Source organism: Mrakia frigida (genome assembly GCF_051309035.1).
Source record: "Mrakia frigida strain ATCC 22029 unplaced genomic scaffold BDY24scaffold_6, whole genome shotgun sequence".
Lineage (NCBI taxonomy): Eukaryota > Fungi > Basidiomycota > Tremellomycetes > Cystofilobasidiales > Mrakiaceae > Mrakia > Mrakia frigida.
Genome location: NW_027481275.1, coordinates 54,495 through 74,922, shown reverse-complemented (window position 1 = coordinate 74,922; position 20,428 = coordinate 54,495). Strand labels below are relative to the sequence as shown.

The window sequence follows — 20,428 nt, the reverse complement described above, 5'->3', positions numbered from 1 at the left end:
TCTGAAATCTTGAAGACGATGAGTTCTCTAGAGACACCGTCATTTCAACGGGAGAGAGCTCTCTGTGCGAGAGGACGATGTTCAGTATAGATTCACGTTCTTTCCTTTCCGAAAATTTCCCGGGGCAGTCGACGAGAGAGAGGGAGGGAGGAGAGCCTTGAGCTCGTCCAGCATCTTTCAGCCCCAGACCTCGCACGTTTCGATATGTATCTCACACTCTTGTTTTCCAGACCAGCTCTCGCTCGTTTTGCTTGAAGTCGTAATCACATCACCAGCAAAAAGAAAACAAGACCGCATAGCAGAAGAGAAGGACGGGCACGTCGCCGCTCCCAAAAATCAATCACAACTACACGAGACTCCTCTGCTCTCCGCTCAGAAAAACCTCAGCTACGTAACACAGAACCCGAAAGAAGTGTTTACTGTGGAAAGAAAAGAAGGGAGGAAGAAGAGGGGGGTCAGAAATCGCGTTCGGAGAGAGCGAACGACGGAGAGGACAAGGAGGGAGGGTTGAACGAACCTTAAGGGGAATGTATCGAGCAGCGTTGGTCGATCCAACACCAGGTCGTCCGTGTCGAACGGGCTTGTAACTGGAGAGGAGGGAAAGAGCGAAAAGGGAAGAGTGTGAGCTCGAAGTTCGACGACGAGGAACGAAGTTGAAGGACGGAGAAGCAGGACGCACGACATGGAGAACTCGGCGAGGTAGTGTCCAGTCATCTCGGGCTTGATCTCGACGGTGTTGAAGGTCTGAATAGATAAAACACGGGAGGAAAGAGTCAGGAACGCGTTCGAAGAGGTCCATGGAGACGACGACGTGTTGAAGAAGCGACGGACCTTTCCGTTGTAGATTCCAACGACGGAACCGATCATCTCGGGGACGACGATCATGTTTCGGAGGTGGGTCTTGACGGTAGCGGGCTTCTCGTTGACCTCGCACTCCTTCTTGGCCTGGTTGACGAGAGGAAGGGAGGTGAAGGTAAGGAAGGAAGAAGGGGAGGGATCCGAAGGACGAGAGGACGAGACGAGCGACAGAGAGGTAGCGTTGGATTGGGATAGACGAGGAAGAGAAGAAAAGAAGGAGAAGAGATTGTCAGCCGTGCTTCGACTCCGGTTGGAGCTCAACAATCGAAAGGAAGGAGGAAGACGAGACGCACCTTTCGGAGCTTCTTGATGAGTCCCATAGGTCGTCGCTTGAGTCCCCTCTGGAATCTTCTTCGCGCTCGGGCGTGGACGAGCTTTTAGTAGTAGGCAGTGGTAATTGAGATGCAGGGGTCAGCTATCCTCCATTCGAGGTACTCTGGTTGTGAAAAGGGACGGGATCGGAAACGCGAAGGAGGAAAACTCACCTCCATGAACTGTTCGAAAACGACACACGACACCACGACGAGAGAAGGTCAGCCTTCACAGTTTCTCTCCCTCCTTCTCCTTCTTCTGCTCCGTATTCCCTATCCTACCGTCCAACGACGAAGGAGAACCAAGAGAGGCTTGGAGAAGTGAAGAGACGTACCTGCTCGTTCGAGAGGTCGAGGAGCTGGTCGAGCTCAATTCCCCTGTAGGAGAACTTCCTGAAGGACCTCTTAGCCTTGATGGCGGCAGCGCTGGCAGCGTCGGTAATAGTGTCGGCCTAAGAGAGAAGAGCAGAAGAGGAAACGAGTCAGGAGGGAGGTCCAACGAAGGCGAGAGGAGGAAGGGAGGGAAGGGGATTCGCACCATCTTGAGTGTCTGTGGGGTTGGCGAGAGGAGGGAAGATGAAGGTTGAATGGATGATAGGTTCCAGATAGAGGTCAAGGTTATATAAGTTGAGGTGAAGGGTCCAAGTTGAGAGGGAGGAAGGAAGGAAAGAAGGTGAGGTCGAGTTCAAGGAAGGGAGTAGGTGAGCAAAGAAGTCGATTGGGGATGGTTCGAATGAGGAGAGATACAGAAAAGAAGATTTGTAGAGAGCAAGGTCAGTAGTCCATCTTGAAGGTGAAGCCAAGCACGTAGGGTGAAAAGGTGTCTAACCTTAGTGGTGAAGGATACGAGGGAAACGGCAGAAACCAAAGAGGAGGGAGCGAAGTTCGAAGCTGAACAAATCTTCGAGACGGCAGCCCTCCCACTTCCCCTCTCAACCACCACCCGTTCGTCCCCCCCTTCCTCCCTTTCCTTTGCTCTTCTTCTTCGTACAGAGAGCTCAAGCTGACTCTGATCTGTATGGTGTAAAAATTCTCAGGGCATCAAAGCAATAGTCCGCCCCTCGGCTTAAACTGATTCTTGCAGCCCTACTCGTCCAAAGTGGGTCCCTCGCCCTCCTCTTGCCTTCTCCCTTCCAACCACCAACACCCAAACCTTCCCCTTTTCTCTTCTTCCTTAACCAGAATGAAGCACATCGCAGCCTACATGCTTCTCGCCACCGGCGGGAACGTGAGTCCACATTCTCCTTTCTATCTTCGACTGAAGGAGCCGTCCATCCTCAACAGGAGGAGGGAATCGATTTTTGACCTGACCTCTCTCTCGCTCCCTTGCTCCCTCCTCTCGCTCTCTCCAGGCCTCCCCTTCCGCTGAGGACGTCAAGGCCCTCCTCGCCACCGTCTCCATCGAGGCTGATGACGAGAGGCTTAACACCCTCATCGCTGAGCTCGCCGGAAAGGACTTGAACACGTACGTTTAACATCCCAAACCTCTCCTCGTCCCTCCCTCCCTCCCAAGCTCACCTCTCCTTCTCCTTCCTTCTTTCCTCTCCTCACCTCTAGCCTTATCGCCGAGGGATCCGCCAAGCTCGCTTCCGTCCCCTCGGGAGGAGCCGCTTCCTCTGCTGCCGTTCGTCCAACCTCTGCCCTCCCTCCTTTGAGCTCGACCTCTCCTTCCCTCGTTCGAGCTGACCTTGTCCCCTCCCTCCTCTCTCTTTTCTCGTTCTTTCTTCCACTCGATAACATCTACAGCCCGCCGCCGCCGGAGCCGCCCCCGCTGCCGCCGCCGCTGAGGAGAAGAAAGAGGAGAAGGTTGAGGACAAGGAGGAGTCCGGTACGTTCTCACTTTCAGCCCTCCCTCTTTCCCTTCCACTCCAACTGACCTTCTCGCTTCTCTCTTGCTTGATATGCTGTAGACGACGACATGGGTTTCGGACTCTTCGATTAAACGGGCGACTTTGCTGTCTCTGGTTTGGGAAGATAGCCTCTCTGGTCCTCACGGGAGGCGGAACAAGACGATCCATGATCTTGCTCCTCTGAATTTCCCCTCGGCTCTCACTTTCTTCTCGTGAGCTTGAGTGTTTCCTTACCGAGAGGGTTCGCTTTCCAGTTATCCTGCAGCTGGTCGAACGAGTCGAGCTGTTGGTTGAGAGGCAGAGACAGCTGAGAGGGAGTGGGCTGAGGCGAGAAGAGAGAAGGGTCCGACGAGCTCGAGCTTTTCCCTTCTATCGACCCGCTGGTTTTGCTCAAAGCAAGCTTAGCTCGTTTCTTTTTGGTCGAGAGATCGAACTGGTCAGGTCTTGGGGTAAGAAGAAGATGTGTTGAACCAGAAACGCGTCCGAGCAAGCTTTCGACAGGGAGCTCGAGCTCGAAATGACCTTCCTTCATTTTGAGCTTGCCATACGAGCTTTTCCTCGGAAAGACTCCATCAGCCAGCTCTCCCGTGAGATGGAGAAGGTATCAAACAGGGGGACTCTCTCGAGAAATCTTAGGAAAAACAATCGTCTGACGATCAAGCTGAAACAAGCTGACCTCGAGTTTCCTTCAAGCTTCCTCCTTCCTCCCCTCCCTCGTTTCGACGATGCCGGCCAGGCATCCCGAGCCCTCAACGAATCGCACCAGCAAGGTGATCAGGAAACCAGCACCTCCGACCTCACCCACTCGACGCTTCGTGTACGAATGGGAGGGAGAATCTGCTCGAGAAGGAGGAGGAGAAGGGACATCGAGCTCAACAAACGCGGACGTTGGATCCTCGTCGTCTTGCCTCAAGTGGAAGCCTGGAAGGACAGCTGCGACGAGAAGGGATGAAGAGGAAGTCGAGGACGTCATCGATGGGAGAACAGGGAGTGGGGGTGGGAGGGGGAAGGGGAAGGAGAAAGAGAGGCAGAAGGGAGGAGGAGGGGAGTCGAGCTCGTCGAGCTCAGGACGATGGAGCACAGCGACACCTTCAGGAGGGGATCCTCTCTCGCCTCGAGATCCTTCTCCTATGGACGAGGACACTCCTTCCAGCTCCCAGACGGTCGTACAAGCAGTCGGATCTTCGTCAACTCTCCCACGCTTTCACCCTCCTCATCCTCCTCCTCGACAACCTCTCCCGAACCCTTCCTCGCGAAATCAGCAGCAACCCGTTCGAACCTCCTCCTCCTCCTCCTCTCGAAGACGTAATCTGCTTCCAAAACCTCTCCCACCTACCCTCAACCCCAATGCAGCTTCGACCTTCTCTTACAACAGCCAAGAACCTCCCTCGTCCTCCTCCTCCTCCTCCTCTCTCTTCGTCGAACTCCCCTACTGCGAATCCGACCCTCCCCACAACAACTCTCCTCTGCCCAGTCAGACGCAGCGTGGTTCTCAGGAAGATCGAGAACGAGACCCGAAGAGGCCGAGGAAGCAACAGGAGCAGCGTCCCTCGAAGTCCAGTGAGTCGAGCTCGTCGCTTCCCGTCGAGGACGAACTCGTGGTGGAGGAGGACGACCCGATGGATGGAGCCAAGAAGGACTCGGACTCGATCTCCATCATGTGCTGGAACGTTTCGTCGTTAGAGGCTATCATGCAGAACGAGGAAGCTGTAAGTCTCTCTTCTTAGTTGACCTTCTCGCTGCCCTCGAACGTCTTCCTTCGCTGACTCAGCTTTGATCCCTCCGGAACTCACTTTACAGTCCTTCTTCGAGTTCATCGATCAGTCACAACCCGATATGATCGTTCTGCAGAATCACAAGGTCCCTCCTCCGCCTGATATTCCACGGGTTTGTCCTTCTCGTCTCCTTCGACGCGTCCTCCGTCCTTGAAGTTATTTCAAGCTCCGCCCTGCTAGCTTAAATGCACACTCCTTGACTCGTTTTGCTTCTTGCCTTCAGCACTTCATCTCTCCTTTCGATGATAGAGGTTACGTAGCCAGATGGTGGAACAACGCTGCCTTCCCGTTCCCGATAAAGGGCATGGAGGTAAGTCGATCTTCTTTTCACTTTCGCTCTCTCTCGAACCTGACTTTTGTTCTCTTTCGTTTTCGCTCTCTAGGACGTTGGACATCTTGGAGTGGTGATTATGTCGAGATGCAGAGTGCCTATCCTTTCGATGCAGTTGTTGATGTCTGGTGATGGTTCCGCGGAAGGAAGGTCAGCTCTTTCCGACGCGTCTCGCTTTCCTTTTCTCCCTTGAGCCAACGCTGATTTACCCCCTCGTTCTTTTAGGCTGATGCTCGTAGAGCTCGATTCGGTAAGCCACTCTTCCCCTTTTCAACATCCCAACCGAACGAAACCTGACGTTCTCCTTCTCCTCTGGATTTCAGTTCATCCTCATCGGCACTCTCTTCCCCGAAGCCTACCCTCCTCCTGCCGCTGGAGCCTCGGAGGCTGTCTGTATAGAGCAATTCGAGACCTTGCAAGTTCGAGCCAAATGGCACAAGCGTCTTCGAGAGGTTCTTCCCAAGCTCGACTCCGTCAAGTCAGTCCTTCGTCCTCTCCCTCCTTTCCTGTTTTCATCTCAGCTGAATGTGACGCTCCGGTTCCTTCCTTATTCGCTTCCCAGACCCGTCATCATCGCAGGCTCCTTCTCAGTCGACTTGGATCAGGCCAACGCCAGAGACCGAACAATTCAGGTTGATGGTTTGTGAGTCGTCGGGGTCCCTCTTCTTCTTCTTTCCCATCTCTCGCCTCCCTCTGTCGAACCCTACTGACTCCTTCTCTACATTCTCCGTTAAATTTCTTCAAACAGCGAAGCATGCGGTCGACTCGGCAAGGTCCTCCAAAGCTCCGCAGATCGAACCCAACCGTTCGTCGACGCCCTCAAGGCCCTCATCCCTCCGCAACCCATCAACGTCGATGAACCCCTCATGCCTGTTCTCAACATGCCTGAAACCTACAACCATCCTGATCCCACGAGAGCTGGATCTGGTGAGCCTTGACGTCTCTGCTCGTTCTTCTCGTTCTCTCGAGGACGCGTTCGAAACTGACGCGACTGCTTCCCGGTTCCCTCTTCCTTTCTTTCGTCTCTTCAGGCAACAGATACGACGGCTTCCTCGTCTCCTCTCGTCTCATGTCTCGAGTTCAGGAGTGCTGGGTGCACACCGATCAGAAGGGGACGTTGCACAAACCGGTCGTGCTCGAGCTGGGAGCGGTCCGTCAGTAGGAGGAGCGTGATAGAGGCGGTGGGGCCTCAAGTCGAGAGGGTGTCTGTTTCTGCTCTCTTCACTCCGCTTTGATATTTCGTTCCTTCCTTTGTTTTACGATCTTAAACGACGACGCTCTCGCGTCCTTCCCTTTCTTGCCCTCCCTCGTCTTGAGGCGTTCGTCGCAAAAGCTCGTAAAATGAGATACGGAAAAAAACGATGGGACACAGGACTACACTCCAGCGATCTTGTATCCTCCGTAATCTTTCTCCGGATCGTAGACCTCCCACCGACTTGCTGGGAAGATGTGTTTCTGTGCGAAACGAAACGAAGAACAAGAAACGAGAGACGAGCGATCAGCGTCGTCTTAATCACCGAACAAAGGCACGAGCGTCTGAACTCACCGATCGGTTATACCAACTCCTCTCCACAACCTTTCCAGCGTGAGACTCGTCCTTCTCGACCGTCGCGTCGTGCATCAACCTCACGTCGTCGTGAACGTCAAAGTTGAACAGAGGACCGGATTTCCCTCGAGCTTTGTTGATGATGAAGTCGTAGAAGGTGTAGTGCTGCGGAGCGAAAGACGAAACGAAGGTTAGTGGGGGGGAGACGAGGAGGAGGGGAGAGGCAGAGGAACGAACGTGAGGGATGATCAGATCCTCCTGTTTGAGAGACGAAACGAGAGACGCGTCAGTACGTGAAGGGAGGAGAGAGTAAGGGGGACAGGGACGGACCTTGATATACATAAGGTTATCCACACTCGTTCCTCTCAGCTCAGGGAACTGAAGTCGACACTTCTCAAGGAAGGTCGCGATGTCGTCTCCCTTCTTCGCCTGATCAAAGCCCAAACCAAATGTCCAAGTCAGCTTCGAACGAAACGCTGGGATTCAAATGGGACATGGACGTACCGAAACCACTCTACGATGCCCAGCCCCGTCCCAGTACGAGTAGGTGATCTCGATATCCTCGTTCTTGATGACCTCCTGGTTCTTGATCCAAACTCGGCGAAGCTCCTCCCTCTCGAACCTCTCCCGCTCCTCTCGTTCTCGATCTGGAAGGAAGGAAGTGTCGACCGTGGGGTTCTTGGTGAACTTGGCTCGTTTTGTTGAGGCGACTGCGATGGAGAAACGAGGACGTGAGAGTGAGCTCGAGAGGAGACGAGACGAGCCTTCGACCGAGCGGGAAAGAGAACGTACCTTCCTCATCGTCTCCTCCCTTCCTCTTTCCAGCAGACTCCTCCTCCTCCTCGTCCTCCTCGTCGTGGTCGAACGAGAGTTTGGCCTTCTCCTTCTTCTTGGTCTTCTTCTTCTTGACTTCGAGCTCCCTTCAAGACGTCCCAACACACACACGAACGACGAAACCACACACCCAACCAAACCAAACGAAATCAACAACACAACACAAATTCCAGCAGAGAGTCAGTCTTCGCTTCAAGAGCGTCAAGAGTCAGGAACAGTCGAAGATGAAGACTCACTTTGGTTGTTGAGCTCCCAGCATGAGCTGCTCCTCCTCAAGCGCCTTCCTCCTCTCCTGGAAATCCTTCAGGTTGACCAGTCCGACCGTCGACTTCTTGAGCTTCTCGTCCATGGATTCGACGTGAGCGACGAATCGTTCCGAGCCGGCGTTCTTCTTCTCGGTTTCCTGGGAGACGACGAAGGAGAGGAAGGAGGTCAGCTCGAAGGAGGTTGAGCTTCGTCGAAAGAGAGGTCGATGGGATGCGTACCTTGGTCATGGCAGCTTTCTCCTTCTCAAACTGCTCCATCATCTCTTTGCGCTTGTCCTCGAGGAGAACTGTAAGAAAGAGGGGTGAGAGGAGAAAGGTCAGCGAGAGAGAGAAGGAAGGAGGAGGGAAGGAGAGGAAGGAAACGAAGCTGACCTTGTCGTCGCTTGTCGCTGTAAAGAATCAACCGCAAAAGTGAACAGATCAGCCTTTGTTCCACGCTGTACATGTGAAGATGGAGTACTCACTCGTGAGAAGACATGATCGAATATATGAGCTTGCGGATGGTTGGGTTCAACTCGAGAAGGAGGTCGCCGATTCGAGTTGAGTGGAACGTTCACCTCCTTTCCTTCGATGCAACCTCTGGCTCTCCTCCCTCCGGCACTTCTTCTGCTTCTCTCTCTACCACTACCTTCTCAGTCCTTCTCCTTCACGTGGCCTTTTCCAGGCAAGAGATTCACGGACGAAGGGCTCATCGACGCTGGATCGCTTGGACTCGGAGAGGTCAACGGTCGCATCGCCGCCGTAGGAAACTGGAACGGAGAGAGCCAGTTGTGAGCAGATCTTCCTCTCTTCTTTCGATCCTGAGAGAGCCTATAGCTGACTTCTTCTCGGATCTCTCTCTAGTCTGGATGTCTTCTCTCTCAGCGACGACCAGCGGTCGCTTTCCATCTACTCTTGGGACCACGGTGAGCTCAACCTCAACCTCCTTCCTTCCTTTCCTCCCCTTGCCTGCCCTCCCAACCACTCCCTGACTCGCTTTCTCGCTCATCTACAGCCTCCTTCTCTTATCGGAAAACACCCGAGACGCTCGAGTTCCACTCTAAAGCTCAGAACGTGGTCCCAGGGGACTTCAACTACGACGGCAAGCTCGACCTCCTCGTCATGCTCGAACACAACGAAGGATGGTGGAACGAAGCCTCCGCTTTGGAGATTCAGATTTATACTCAGGATGAGAACGGTCATTTCAGTGAGCTCTCCTTCTCATCGGGCTGGTTTCGGGCTGCTGGGTTGGAGGAAGAAGGAAGGAGACAAGCGAGCTCAATCAACCTCCTCCCTCTTTCTAGACGTCAACCCTCTGGAGCTTCCTTCGTCGACTCTCGCCCAGCCCATGGTCATCGACGCCACTGGAGATCTCAAGCCTGATCTATTAGGCTTCCCTTCAGCTTCCAAGGGAGAGGGAGACTCGGTCATGAAGCTCTGGCAGAACGTTGATGGAGAATACAAGCTGTGAGCTTCACTTCCCTTCACTCAGTCGCGACCTTTCCTCGCTTGCCTCGCTAAACTCGATCCCTCAACTTCCTATTGAACAGAGTCGACGCTCCTCTAGATGCTTCGAAAGTCTGTACGCTCGCCAACCCTCACAGCAACGCTTTCGTCGACCTCGACGGAGATTGTCTCGCAGGTCCGTTTCGAACTTCAGCCTTCGTCTCTCCTCCGTCTTTCATTTCTGACCACGCGTTTTTCGTTCATCTTTCGCGCTGTAGACGTTTTCCTCCACTGCACCGACAACTACAGTGGCGACTCGAGCTTCCAGATCTGGCTCAACAGGAAGGAGAAGGGCTACGTTCTTGCGAAGGAAGGTCGACTGCCGAAGGGGACTGGACAGGTTACCTTTGCTGATATGGGTGAGTGAAAGACGTTCTTGTCTCTCCGAACTCGTATAGATACTAATCTCAGGGTTGCTCTGGTTCGATTTAGATCGTGACGGAACCCTCGACATGGTCTTCCCCACCTGCTCGTCCTTCTCGACTCGAACGGGGATCGGGAAGGATTGCTCGATCAACATCGCTTACAACCAGCAGATCCCTCTCTGTTCAGCTACATCTTTCGGAGGACCAGCCTCGTGTAGGGATCCTCAAGCTCTCTGCTCGTCGGATCCAGGGTTCAGCTTCGATTTCAGAGAGGGAGGAGACGTGAGTCGCGTCCCGTCACCCTCGTCTCCCCTTCCCCGTTTCACCCCTTCGAGCCACGTCCTGACCTTGTTTCTTCCTCTTTGCCCTTGCAGTCTTTCACCAGCTTCCCACTTTCAACCCTCTTCCCCGGCTCCCCGAACCACAACGACAACAACCTCGCTTCCTCCTCCCTCCTTCTCTTCGACGTCTCCCACGAACCCTCCATCCCAATCCCTCTTCGAGCAGGAGACTACAACCTCGACGGCTACCCGGACCTCATGATCATCCTCGCTACTGCTCGAGGAGGAACGACGGTGAGACTGCTGCAGAGCGAGCCTTGCTCGTCGAGCTCGACGAAGGAGTGCGGGAAGGCGGCGGAGAAGGGGAGGAGGAGGTTCAGGGAGGTTCAAAAGGGAGCCGAAGCGCTGAAGAAGATGGAGGATGTGAGAGGGGCGAGTTTTATGGATGTTGATGAGGACGTGAGTCGATCCGTTCTTCGAAGGGCACGCGGGAGGAGGGAAGGGAGAGGGTCGGAACTAACGCGTCTGCTCCTTCATCTTTTGTTTCGTCGCAGGGATCCCTCGACATGCTTATACAGAGGACGGGGAAGCAGACAGGAGATAGGATCAACTTCATCCAGAACAATTACTTCCACGATGCCTTCTTCTTGAAGACTCTTGGTGAGTTCTCCCTTCTCGTCGATGTTTCCGTTCTTCGTTCTCTCTCGAACTGACCGATCGTTCTTCCCTCTTCTCACCACTCGCTCAGTCCTCAATGGAGCCTGCCAAGGATTATGTCAACCCGTCAACTCTACTCGTCCAAAATACCACGTTCGTCTCTTCTGCCTTCATACTTTTCTCGTCGCGTCGCATCGAGCTTCATCTTCGTCGTCTGACCTGCGTCTCGTCCTCTTTCGCAGCCCTTTGGAGTCTCCTACTCTGGAGCTTCCGTCAAGTTCACCATTCTCGATACCTCCGGCCGGAAAGCTGTCACTCAGGGTGAGCTAGCTCGTCACTCTCTCTCTCTCTCTCTCGACCTGAACTGATGACCTGCCTTCGTTTCGTCTCCCAGTCGCCCAACTCCCTCAAACCTCCTACCTCTCCCTTCAAACACCTTACTCCCTCTTCGGTCTAGGTCGAACCAACAACTACGTCGAGGTCCGTCTCTTCCTCGAACCCTTCTCGTCTCTCCTCCCTGACCTTTCTTCCTCCTCTCACCTCCTTCAGAACCTCTTCGTCGGCACCACCCTCCACTCCTTGGACCACTTCACCTCCATCGAAGGAGTCATCCCTAACTCCCAGGTCGTCATCTCCCCTCCCTCACCCTCCCCAGCTCCTCCAGCCCTCGCAGAAAACTCCCAGTGGTCCTGGGAGCTCTACCTCCATCCGGGAGAGTACGTGCCCTGGGTGACGTTTTCAGTGTTTGTGGCGACGGTGGTGCTGGCGGGAGTGGTGGGAGTGCTGCATGTTAGGGAGAGGGTGAGTGCGAGAGTCTCTTTTGGAGGGAGGAGAGGAGAAGAGAGAGGACGAGAAACTGACCGCGCGTTTGTTCTTGTTTTTGGTTTTCACAGAAAGAGGACGAAGCGGAACGGAGGAGAGCTTTGCATAGGCTTAATTTCTCGGCGATGTAGATCATCTCTTTCCCTTTCAATCTCTCAGTAGAGTTCGAATCTCATGGATCTTTCGTCTCGCGTCGAGCTCACTTCGACGAAGGACCTGGAGTCTGCTTCTTCGCCTCGAAAGCAGGACTTCCCTCTCCTGGTTTCAAAACTCCAGGCTCGACATCCTTGTCGCCTTTGGTCGACGCAGGGATGACTCCGGTGGTTTTGAGGTTGGAGGTCTGAGCGAGGGGAGAGAGAGACGTGTGAGCTCGACCGACCGAAGTTGAGGGACGAACGAGATGAGAAAGACAGACTGACCGCCTGTTCCTGCTGCCCAACAGCTTCTCGAGCTGTCTCACTAGCAGTGGATGCTGCTGATTTGGTTTTGTCGACGGCCTGGAGGAGAGAGCAAGGTCAGAAGAGAGGTGGAGGGCTGAAAGGGAGGGAGGGAAAGATCGAAGCTCACCGATTTGGCAGCGTCCTGGACTGAGTCGACGGCGGATTTGTGTCGGAGAGAGATGATTCGGGGAGAGAGGGTTCGAGCAGTGAGTCGGAACATTTTCGAGTTGGTGGGTGGTGATGGGTCAAGGGAAGAAGGAGGTCAAGGGAAGAAGGAGGAGGGAGGGAGATGGAGGGACGGGAGGAGGGGGCAAATGACGCGCTGGTCGAGTAGATGGAGAGAGAGAAAGAGGAAGGTTTTCCTTTCTAGAGTAGGATGATGGACGGTTGTTCCTTCACTCTCTAATCTCAGCATCGCAGATCTCAGACGAAGGTTGTAGCAGAGCTCGAAACGGACGCGTCGTCTCCTCTCGTCCTCTCGTTCTTTCTCGACTTCCTTCTCGAATCGAACGAGGAAATCACATATCTAGCACCAGCCCCGGCTCATTCCTCCTTCCTCCCAATGATCTTCCCATTCCCATCGACTCGTTCCTTAGGCTCAGGACTGGGAGGCTCGCTCGCAGGACGAACCTCGACCTTTGCTAGCGGGTTGTCGATGCCGACGGTCTCGTTCTCCACCTCCAGCTCCTTTCCTGGAAGGTCGACTCGGTTCTTAACTCCCTTGGCCTGGAGCGAGGAGTAGAGGGACGAAAGGAAAAACGTCAGCGAAGAACGAAACGACCTTCAAAGGCTCGAGCGTCAACGACGATCTCCTCGAGACGATCAAGAGACTCACAACTGAGTTCGCCAGCTTCCCTGCTGAACCTGGGTTAGCAACTCCTGTGAGCTTGTTCGTCTGTTGAGGTAAACGAGATCAGAATTTCGGGTCAGTTGGTAGACGAGGAAGAGGGGGAGGAGGGAGGAATGGAGTCCGAGCTCGAGCTCACCCTCTCCTGAGCCTCTTTCCACGCTTCGGTGTTCCCTGTGTCATGTGCAAATCTGAGTCGGGAAGTGGAGAAGAATCGAGCTCCTCGTGAGATGATGGTGGGTTTGATGGTTTTGTACATCTTTGAGGAGGTGAGGGTTTGGGGGGAAGGAAAGGAAAGGGACGACGAGGTCAGGTCGTTCGTTCTCTCGTCGACGGCAAGCCTCCTCCGTCATCGAGCTGGTTTTCGAGAAGGTTTTCTTCTTTGCAGCGCAGATCTATAGAGCATCTCGCCCTTTCACGAGGTGTCCAACTTTTCTAGCACAGAAATCGTTCGACCACAGACCTTCTCGCAAAGTCAGCTCGCTCGACGACGCGTCTCTCAATCAAAGTTCATCGAATCCCTCCTCCCATCCCTCCTCCTCCTCACTTCTCAACAGGATGCACCCTGTTGAACGCCTCGGTGATAGGCTTCCCCTCCCACTTCTCAGGCTCGACGAGAGCAGGTTCGGGGTAGGTGACTCGAACGTATCGAGGCTTCGACCCTCCCTCTGCGCCCTGGGCGACCTTTCCTCCCGTAGTGTTCCCAGCGACTTGGGCGACGGTTTCGGTAGCCTTGGAGGCAGTCTCAGTGACCTTGGAGGTCTGAGGGAACATTCGAAGAGGGGAGAGAGGGGAAGGAGGAGGGAGGGCGGGAGGGAAGGTCAGCTCAAGCTCGACTGACTCCTCTCCCCTTTCCTCGACGTCGCGTCGCCTCAGCTTCTCAAACAACGAACTCACAGCCTGCTCAGCACTCTCCAAAGTCCCAGCTAGGACTTCTCCGGTCTTCTTGTTGGCCTGGCAAACGCATCAACAGCAAAAACGAGATCAGCTTCTCTCGAGATGGAAAGGGGCTCTCTCGAGGGAAGACGTCGACGTGCTCACCTTATCAAGTCCTTCTTTAACGCTATCCACGACGGACATGTGTCTCGCTCCACTGAAGCTGACTCGGGGAAGAGTTCTGAAAGAGTATCTGAGCATGTTGAGTGGATCGAGATGGTGGTTTGGAGGGAGGAAGAGGGCGGAGTTGGGCTGGTGAGTTGGGACGTCACTGTTTGACCCCGTCTTCTTTCGAGAACGCTCGAGAAAAATTCCTTTGCAGAAAACCTTCATACCATCGACTCGATCAAGAGCTCACTTCTTCATCTCCTCGTCCAAAGGGACCTCGAAGCTCCCATCGGAGGACATGATGACACTGTCCTTTCGCGTCTTGGTCGACTCGTCCTGGTTGTTGTTGTTGTCGTCCTGAGCGGAGGGTTTGGCAGCCTCGAGAGGATCGATGTTGGAGCCTGTGAGGGTGGAAGTCTGTTTCAGAACCCAAAGGGGACGAAGAGGACTCAAGGTCAGAGAGGAAGAGGGAGCAAGACGAAGGAAAAGCAACGAGGATGGCGTCGAACGGAACGAGCGACTCACCACCTTCTCGGCCTTCTCGAGAGCTTCAGCTAGGACTTTGCCGGTTTCTTTGTTGACCTAGAAGACCCAAACCGAACCAGTTTCAGTCAGCTCAGACTCGTTGAGCAGAAGGAACGAGGAAGCGAGCCACCCTCACCTTCTCAGCGGTTTCCTTCATCGCCTCGACGGTTGTTTTGTTTCTGACTGATCCTCCGAGACGAGTGAGAGAGAAAGTGGGAGCGAGTCGAGAGAGGGTGGTGAGTCTGAGTTTGAGCATGGTTGGTAGTCGATGGTGGTGGTTGGGAGGGAAAGAGGGCATGGGGAGATGAAGTGTGACCTGGAGGGGGCTTCGTCGGCTCGGCGGCAGATTTTGTGACGGAAAACTAGAAATATGGAACGACAGAGATGATACTTTAAATGAGAGGGTACGGTTGCTGAAGTCGAACACTTGAGACGCTAGACAGAGAGAGGCGAGAGCGCAAGAGGAACGCTTGCTTTCCCTCGACGCGTCGAACGACCTCGTCTCCCTCCTCTCACTATTTCCTCCCCTTCTCCCACTCCCACTCTCCCATCCCCGGACCCATCTTCTTAACTAAAAACCCCATCGATTCGGCCCCTTCCAGCCTTCTGGTCAACTTAAACTCCACCCACCACTCTCTTCCCCTCCTCCCGTCCCCGCTCCTCCCTCACTCCCTCCACTCCCCTCCCTCGTCCCATGAGTCCCGACCACACCCACCTCCCCCCCGATCTCAATCCTCCAAGGCCTCCCTACCTCCTCGCCTGGTAAAATCTCCGCCTTCAAAGGGATGTGCGCTCCGAGTCGTTTGGACGTGACGAAGTCGATCAACCGGAGGAGGAGCGTTTGCAGGTGGGTTGTGGTGAGGGCGGAGATTTGATTGCGTTCTGGTTGCATGCGAAAAGTGAAGTGCGGAAGGGTTAGGAAGAGGAAGGGAGGTGGTAAGGAAGAAGGAAGGAAGGGAGGTGGGAAAGAGAGGGAGGAAAGGAAAGGGTGCGAAAGGGACGAACCTCGTTCGGTTGTACCGGATCGGACGTCCAGCGTGAGGATCCATTTCTCCCAGGGAATATCGTCCTAGAAAGTGGATTTGATGGAAGTCAGAGTCAGCGAGGGGAGCAAAGGAACGAGGCGATGGAGGGAGGAAAGAGGAGACGGAGAGCGGACTCGGGACGAACCTCTCCTTTCCCGAACCAGGTCTTCTTTGGTATTTTTTCGGAGAAGATTAGAGAGCACTGCAACAAGCAAGAAGAACAGAGTGAGTGGTTCGGGAGGTGGGAGAAGAGGAAGCTGGAACAGAGAGAGGAACGAGATGGACTAGAAGGGAGGAGATTGCGAGCTCGAGCTCACCTGTCCCTTCACCGTCCGTTCCGAAGCTATAGATTTGTAGAACGCTTCTACTCGATCTGTTACGATCTTCTCTATCGATGGGTCCTTTGGTATAGACTGAAGAGAAAGAGAGAAGGGAGATGGTGAGCTCGGAAAGAACGAAGGAGCAAAGGAGGGTGAGCTCGAAGGGAGGAGGAAGCCGAACGAACGAAGGTGATGTCTAGTACGTCGATGTTGGCTGGGACGACTGCGGTGTAGGTTCGATGGAAGAGGATACTGAGGAGGATGGCTGCCATAGAAGGGAAAGATTTCAGCGAAGAAGGATAAGAGGGAGGAGGGAAGGAAGGAGCGAGCTGACCTCGAAGGACGTCTCGGACGAGAGAGTGCTCGACCGTCTGCGAAGAAAGAGACCAGCTTCAGAATCTCTACAAGAGATAAGAGTAAAGTAAACTCACCAGAGTAGCTTCAAAAGTATCGCAATCCATTCGTTGATGGCTGTTAGAGGAACCCACCAACGAGATCGCTTCAGAAGCACAGTCCCTTCAAAGTGCTTGAATCGCGTCGCGTCTTTCGAGAGCTGACATTCAACTCCAACTCTCTCCTTCTCCCCTTCTTCTCTCACACCATGTTCCGACCTACAGCACCCGCTTCAAGTCGAGCTTCAGGATCACGGACGAGCGATGTCGCTTCTGGCTCAGGAGGAGGAGGAGGACCTCAGGTTCAACGCCATCCATCGAGCTCAAAGTATCCTTGGAGACTCAACTTGTGAGCTTCCCTCTTCTCCCGTCCCTTGTTCGAGTCCAAGAGAGCTGATTCGACTTTCTCTTTGGGTCTCTATAGCTACAACGAACAACCCGTAGACGACGTGACTCTGGAAGAGTTTGAGGAGTTCGCTATAGCTCGTCTAAGAAGTGAGCTCGCCGTCTCCTTCTCCTTCCCTTCCTCCCTTCTTTCCTCCTCCTTCGCACCCGTCCATCTTCAGTCCAAGCTGACTCAACTCTCTACTCCGTCTCTTGCCCTCTTTCCCAGTGCTCGCTCTCGTTGAATCCTCCCACATCCGAGGCTTGCCTCATTCCCAGCTCAAAACTCTTTTTACGACCGCGTCCTCAAAGTACCTCCCTCTCGCCGCCAACACGGCGAAATCTACAGATCACGACAAGGAGAGGAAGAAGGACGTCGTTTCCCATTTCGTACTCAGGCTGGCTTTCTGTGGGAGGTGAGTTTGTACGGTCTATAGTTGTGGAGTGCTGGGAGGAAGCGAGGGGAAGGGGGGAGGAAGGAGAGAGGTTGAGCTCAAGCTCGTTCGGTTTCGCTGACCCTTTTCGTTGATTATACATCAGCGAGGAACTTCGACGACGTTTCCTGAGAGCCGAGACCACCCTCTTTCGACTACGATTCGAATCCGACGACGCAGAGGAAAGGCAGAGTTTCCTCAAAGCTCTTCAGCTCGATTGGACCATCGTCGGTCCAATCTCCTCACTCTTCTCGGCCTTCCCTTCCCTCCCACTCACCTTTCTCACCCTCTCCTATCCCTCTTCTCCTCCACCTTTCTACCTTCTAATCCGTCAAATCAGGTCTCCCCCGAAGAGAAGGAATCCCTCCAAGCCGAACTCCTCTCAACGACTCCCGCTCTCTCTCCAACTTTTCCTCGAGAGACCTTCTTCAAAGTGCCCTGGACGCTGGTCCCCGATCTCGTGTCGAGGAGAATGGTCTACCTGAAGGGAGGTTTCGCTTACGTGCCTCAGAAGGAGCAGATGAGTTTGGTGCTGCAGGCTTTCCAGGAGAGGTTGGAACGAGGGTTGGAGGTGAGCTTCGACTCTTTCTCCTCTCCCTTCCTTTCGACGCGTTCGAGGTCTTCCATCTTTCCCGTTCCTCGAAGCTGACCTTCTCCCTCCTTTCTCTTTTCTTCGCTTATCGGTCGCATCTACAGACAACAGCCAAACACCTCCCTCGCCTCGACGAAGACGCTCGACTCCTCCCCATCCTCAACCATCTTTCCCTCTCCTACCTCAACGGCTCCACCTCCTCCGAGTACATGCCCGACGACGAGAACTCGGAACGCGTCACTGCTGAACAGGTCGATCATCTGGCGCCGAGGCATTTCCCGCCGTGTGCGAGACATCTGTGGGAGACGGGGAGAGAGCAGAAGCATCTGAAGCATTTCGCGAGGTTGCAGTTGGGATTGTTTTTGAAGGTGAGTGGGCACTTCGAAGTGGTTGGGTTGTTGACAGGACGAGGAAGGAAGGATAGAAAGTGGGGACAGGAGGAAAGATGAGAAGCTGACTTCGTTGCTTGGGCTGGATTTCGTAGGGAGTTGGGCTGTCGGTGGAGGAGGCTTTGATCTGGTGGAGGAAGATGTTCAACGTCGGGGGGAAGATGTCGGACGACAAGTTCAGGAAGGACTACGAGTACAACATCAAGCATTCGTACGGTCTCGTGGGTGGAAAGAAGAACTATTTGCCAAAGAAGTGAGCACCTCTCCTCGCTCGGTCGACGCGTCGGTTTCGTTTCTTAACCTCTCCCCTCCTCCCTTTCCTCCCCTCCCTCCCTATCCTCCTCCCTCTCCCTCCTCTCCCCCCCCCACTCGCTCTTTCTTCCTTGGCAGCTGCCAAACCATCCTCACCGTCAACCAGCCAGGAGCAGGAGACACCCACGGCTGTCCGTTCCGTCACTTCTCTACCGATCGTCTCCAAACCTACCTCGCCAACACCTACCACATCAACGGTCTCGACATGCAAGAAGTCCTCGCTCAGGTCAAATCCACCCACTACCACGTCGCGTGCACGAGGGTTTTCGAGATCACCCATTCCGGAGCGGGAGGAGTGAAGAAGGGAGAAGGAACGGGTGGAGGGGAGAGTGTGGATCATCCGAATAAGTGGTTCGACAGGTGAGTGATCTGGCTTGGGGGTAGAGAGAGAGCGCGAGAGGAGGGAGGCGAGGAAGGAGAGAAGGTGGGACGCGGGAGAGACGCGTTCGGTTCGCTCGAGAAACTGACTCTTCCTCGTCTCGTCTCGTCGCGTCTCTTCGTTTTCGTTCAGGTCCTGGGAGCTCGAGAAACTCGCCGGAGGAGGAGGAGAACCTTCCAGCTCCAACGGGAACGGGAACGGAGTCAAGAAAGAAGCTGCGAAGGTCGAACCTGTGGAAGACGTCTCGATGGAGGACGAGCAGTCGTAGCGTAGCGTTTGGTCGACTCCTTTCTTCTTTCTTTCGAGACTACTACTCAGCTCGCTACTTTCTTTCCTTTTTGGTTCTCGTCTTCGCTTTTCGTCAGCTGTTCTGTTCGTATTCTTGATGACCGTGCACGAATCGAATCGGGGAGAGGAGGAAGAGGAGACGCGTCGTTATTGTTCTCGTTTTCGAGAGTCAAGCGAAGAGCAGATTGTATAGCGAAGCAGAGGAGCGTTATATATCAAAAAGACACAGTAATATTCAGGACCCTACGTACAAATATATAATAGAGAGAGGAGGACGAAGCCCGGCCGAGCGACGATGGGAAGAGTAAAAAGCACGAGGGACAAAGGCGAAAGAAGCAGAGTTGGGGTGAAGCAGAGGATAAGCAGAGGGGGGTAAACAAAAACGAAACGAGAGCGAAGCAGCAGATAAAGCAGAGAAGCAAGGGTGGGAAGCAGTAACGGAACGAAAGCGAAGCAAAGACAAAGCAAGGAGCAAAAACGAGCGAAGCAGGAACGAAAGCAAAACGGAGCAAAACAGAACGAAGCAGACGAAGCAGAACGGAAAGAAAGCAGGAAGCAAGGCGAAGCAAGGAAAGAAGATAACAAGGAAACAAGATAAGTAAAAGCAGATTTAGAAAGGAGGCATGAACAGCGACGGCGACACCGACGAGGACTCGGCAGCGGGAGCGGAAAGGTGAGCGATCTCGACGACCATTTGGTCCGTATGCGAGGAGTCGAAGGTTTCGGGGTGGAGCTCGGTGCAGACCTGAAAGAAGGAACGAAGGAAAGAAAAGATGAGCTTCAGAAAGAGAGAGGAAGAGAACGAGACGACTCACCCATTCACAATCCTGCAAGCTGCTCACGGCTTCTTCTCGAGCTCGACGGTTCCTTCGGAGAGCAGAGTTGGATTCGAAGAGGGAGTTGAAGTAGGTTCCGCAGCCCTGAGATGGACGAAGAGGAAAAGAAAGGGAGAAGGTGAGCTTCGACGCGAAAAACGAAGACGAGAAGGTTGGAGGAAATGCTCACGTCGATGCAGTCAGGGAAGTTGTTGAATTTTCCAAGCTCGAGAGATCCTCGCTTGCCAGAGTGAGCGGCGGTGACGGTTTGACGCTTGAAGTTGGAGTGTCGAGGGATTCGAGCTTCGACGACGGGGGTGGAGGAGAGGAGGAGGACAGAGAGGAGGAGGAGGAGAGAGGGGATGGAGAGAAAGCGAGTCATTTTTGAATGGAAGGAAAGGAGGCTTGGGAGAGTGGTATGTGAGAGGGATAGAGATGGGGGAAGAGAAGACGAGTCGAGGTGGTGGTTGATGGGAAGAGAAGAGAGCAGCGACCGACCGAGCTCTTTTTAAGGCGAAATCGGGATATGGGGTGATTCAAGAAAGGTCAGCCCAGTCTGCGGTCGGGGAAGGGAGCAAGGGGAGGCAAGGGAAGGAACGGGAGAAAGGGAAGAGGGAAGGGACTGTCCGAGACCAAAGGTCGACACGCAAACCGCAGTCTCCCGCTTTGTTTCAGCCAGAAATCGTGCTCTCCCTTGCTTGTTTTTGGCAGCGTGTGATGAATCGATCGATCTAAACAGGGATCCTGATGGAGCTGGGGTGTCTCGGAAAAGCTGTGGAGATCGTGGCTGGAAGAAAAAGGGAGGGAAGACGCCGAATGATCATCGAGGGTGGGTGCCGTCGTCTGCTTTCGCCTGTTGGA

General features: G+C 54.1%; 11 protein-coding genes across 11 annotated transcripts; 4 read left to right on the top strand and 7 right to left on the bottom strand.

Annotated features, from left to right (window-relative positions):
• Window positions 1–372: 372 nt before the first annotated feature.
• Window positions 373–1,710, bottom strand: RPS15 (40S ribosomal protein uS19 RPS15; the record flags this gene model as incomplete). Its single annotated transcript, XM_076643113.1, has 8 exons — window positions 373–387; window positions 518–587; window positions 680–744; window positions 832–945; window positions 1,152–1,232; window positions 1,344–1,352; window positions 1,505–1,595; window positions 1,670–1,710. 8 exons carry the CDS (start codon window positions 1,708–1,710, stop codon window positions 373–375), a joined length of 486 nt encoding a protein of 161 aa, XP_076499018.1.
• A 642-nt stretch (window positions 1,711–2,352) lies between these two features.
• On the top strand, window positions 2,353–3,111 carry BDY24DRAFT_368802 (60S acidic ribosomal protein P2; the record flags this gene model as incomplete). Its single annotated transcript, XM_076638034.1, has 5 exons — window positions 2,353–2,397; window positions 2,522–2,634; window positions 2,727–2,793; window positions 2,916–2,997; window positions 3,080–3,111. The coding sequence occupies 5 exons, from the start codon at window positions 2,353–2,355 to the stop codon at window positions 3,109–3,111; spliced, it is 339 nt and encodes a 112-aa protein (XP_076499017.1).
• Window positions 3,112–4,349: 1,238 nt separating this feature from the next.
• On the top strand, window positions 4,350–6,422 carry BDY24DRAFT_380297 (Endonuclease/exonuclease/phosphatase). The gene is made up of 9 exons (XM_076639148.1): window positions 4,350–4,728; window positions 4,820–4,906; window positions 5,018–5,104; window positions 5,178–5,275; window positions 5,351–5,375; window positions 5,449–5,603; window positions 5,688–5,768; window positions 5,874–6,052; window positions 6,157–6,422. The coding sequence occupies exons 1-9, from the start codon at window positions 4,639–4,641 to the stop codon at window positions 6,285–6,287; spliced, it is 933 nt and encodes a 310-aa protein (XP_076499016.1). The 5' UTR covers window positions 4,350–4,638; the 3' UTR covers window positions 6,288–6,422.
• Window positions 6,423–6,445: 23 nt separating this feature from the next.
• BDY24DRAFT_348305 (FAM50/XAP5 family protein) lies at window positions 6,446–8,304 on the bottom strand. Its single transcript, XM_076637662.1, has 10 exons — window positions 8,236–8,304; window positions 8,144–8,160; window positions 7,991–8,058; window positions 7,742–7,908; window positions 7,464–7,591; window positions 7,176–7,381; window positions 7,002–7,100; window positions 6,909–6,929; window positions 6,672–6,836; window positions 6,446–6,580 (listed from the first exon to the last, which is right to left on the bottom strand). Exons 1-10 carry the CDS (start codon window positions 8,247–8,249, stop codon window positions 6,500–6,502), a joined length of 966 nt encoding a protein of 321 aa, XP_076499015.1. The 5' UTR covers window positions 8,250–8,304; the 3' UTR covers window positions 6,446–6,499.
• A 1-nt stretch (window position 8,305) lies between these two features.
• BDY24DRAFT_380292 (FG-GAP repeat domain-containing protein) lies at window positions 8,306–11,602 on the top strand. Its single transcript, XM_076639147.1, has 14 exons — window positions 8,306–8,541; window positions 8,615–8,676; window positions 8,766–8,957; window positions 9,055–9,217; window positions 9,301–9,392; window positions 9,475–9,615; window positions 9,689–9,903; window positions 9,996–10,361; window positions 10,457–10,562; window positions 10,651–10,712; window positions 10,802–10,880; window positions 10,954–11,039; window positions 11,109–11,360; window positions 11,453–11,602. Exons 1-14 carry the CDS (start codon window positions 8,342–8,344, stop codon window positions 11,510–11,512), a joined length of 2,076 nt encoding a protein of 691 aa, XP_076499014.1. The 5' UTR covers window positions 8,306–8,341; the 3' UTR covers window positions 11,513–11,602.
• Window positions 11,603–12,327: 725 nt separating this feature from the next.
• Window positions 12,328–12,927, bottom strand: BDY24DRAFT_439098 (uncharacterized protein; the record flags this gene model as incomplete). The annotated part of the gene is made up of 3 exons (XM_076644417.1): window positions 12,328–12,547; window positions 12,657–12,716; window positions 12,808–12,927. 3 exons carry the CDS (start codon window positions 12,925–12,927, stop codon window positions 12,365–12,367), a joined length of 363 nt encoding a protein of 120 aa, XP_076499013.1. The 3' UTR covers window positions 12,328–12,364.
• Window positions 12,928–13,211: 284 nt separating this feature from the next.
• BDY24DRAFT_412782 (uncharacterized protein) lies at window positions 13,212–13,748 on the bottom strand (the record flags this gene model as incomplete). The annotated part of the gene is made up of 3 exons (XM_076643112.1): window positions 13,212–13,430; window positions 13,566–13,622; window positions 13,710–13,748. The coding sequence occupies 3 exons, from the start codon at window positions 13,746–13,748 to the stop codon at window positions 13,212–13,214; spliced, it is 315 nt and encodes a 104-aa protein (XP_076499012.1).
• A 210-nt stretch (window positions 13,749–13,958) lies between these two features.
• Window positions 13,959–14,493, bottom strand: BDY24DRAFT_412781 (uncharacterized protein; the record flags this gene model as incomplete). The annotated part of the gene is made up of 3 exons (XM_076643111.1): window positions 13,959–14,129; window positions 14,238–14,294; window positions 14,374–14,493. 3 exons carry the CDS (start codon window positions 14,491–14,493, stop codon window positions 13,959–13,961), a joined length of 348 nt encoding a protein of 115 aa, XP_076499011.1.
• BDY24DRAFT_439096 (autophagy-related protein 101) lies at window positions 14,452–16,061 on the bottom strand. Its single transcript, XM_076644416.1, has 9 exons — window positions 16,014–16,061; window positions 15,917–15,953; window positions 15,768–15,847; window positions 15,580–15,675; window positions 15,408–15,464; window positions 15,243–15,306; window positions 14,907–15,119; window positions 14,754–14,808; window positions 14,452–14,672 (listed from the first exon to the last, which is right to left on the bottom strand). The coding sequence occupies exons 1-9, from the start codon at window positions 16,041–16,043 to the stop codon at window positions 14,630–14,632; spliced, it is 675 nt and encodes a 224-aa protein (XP_076499010.1). The 5' UTR covers window positions 16,044–16,061; the 3' UTR covers window positions 14,452–14,629.
• An 85-nt stretch (window positions 16,062–16,146) lies between these two features.
• Window positions 16,147–18,864, top strand: PRI2 (DNA primase subunit PRI2). Its single transcript, XM_076639146.1, has 9 exons — window positions 16,147–16,323; window positions 16,399–16,469; window positions 16,588–16,774; window positions 16,899–17,019; window positions 17,133–17,363; window positions 17,489–17,752; window positions 17,869–18,026; window positions 18,164–18,445; window positions 18,597–18,864. The coding sequence occupies exons 1-9, from the start codon at window positions 16,184–16,186 to the stop codon at window positions 18,730–18,732; spliced, it is 1,590 nt and encodes a 529-aa protein (XP_076499009.1). The 5' UTR covers window positions 16,147–16,183; the 3' UTR covers window positions 18,733–18,864.
• Window positions 18,865–19,362: 498 nt separating this feature from the next.
• Window positions 19,363–19,949, bottom strand: BDY24DRAFT_439094 (uncharacterized protein; the record flags this gene model as incomplete). Its single annotated transcript, XM_076644415.1, has 3 exons — window positions 19,363–19,497; window positions 19,568–19,672; window positions 19,758–19,949. The coding sequence occupies 3 exons, from the start codon at window positions 19,947–19,949 to the stop codon at window positions 19,363–19,365; spliced, it is 432 nt and encodes a 143-aa protein (XP_076499008.1).
• Window positions 19,950–20,428: the final 479 nt, after the last annotated feature.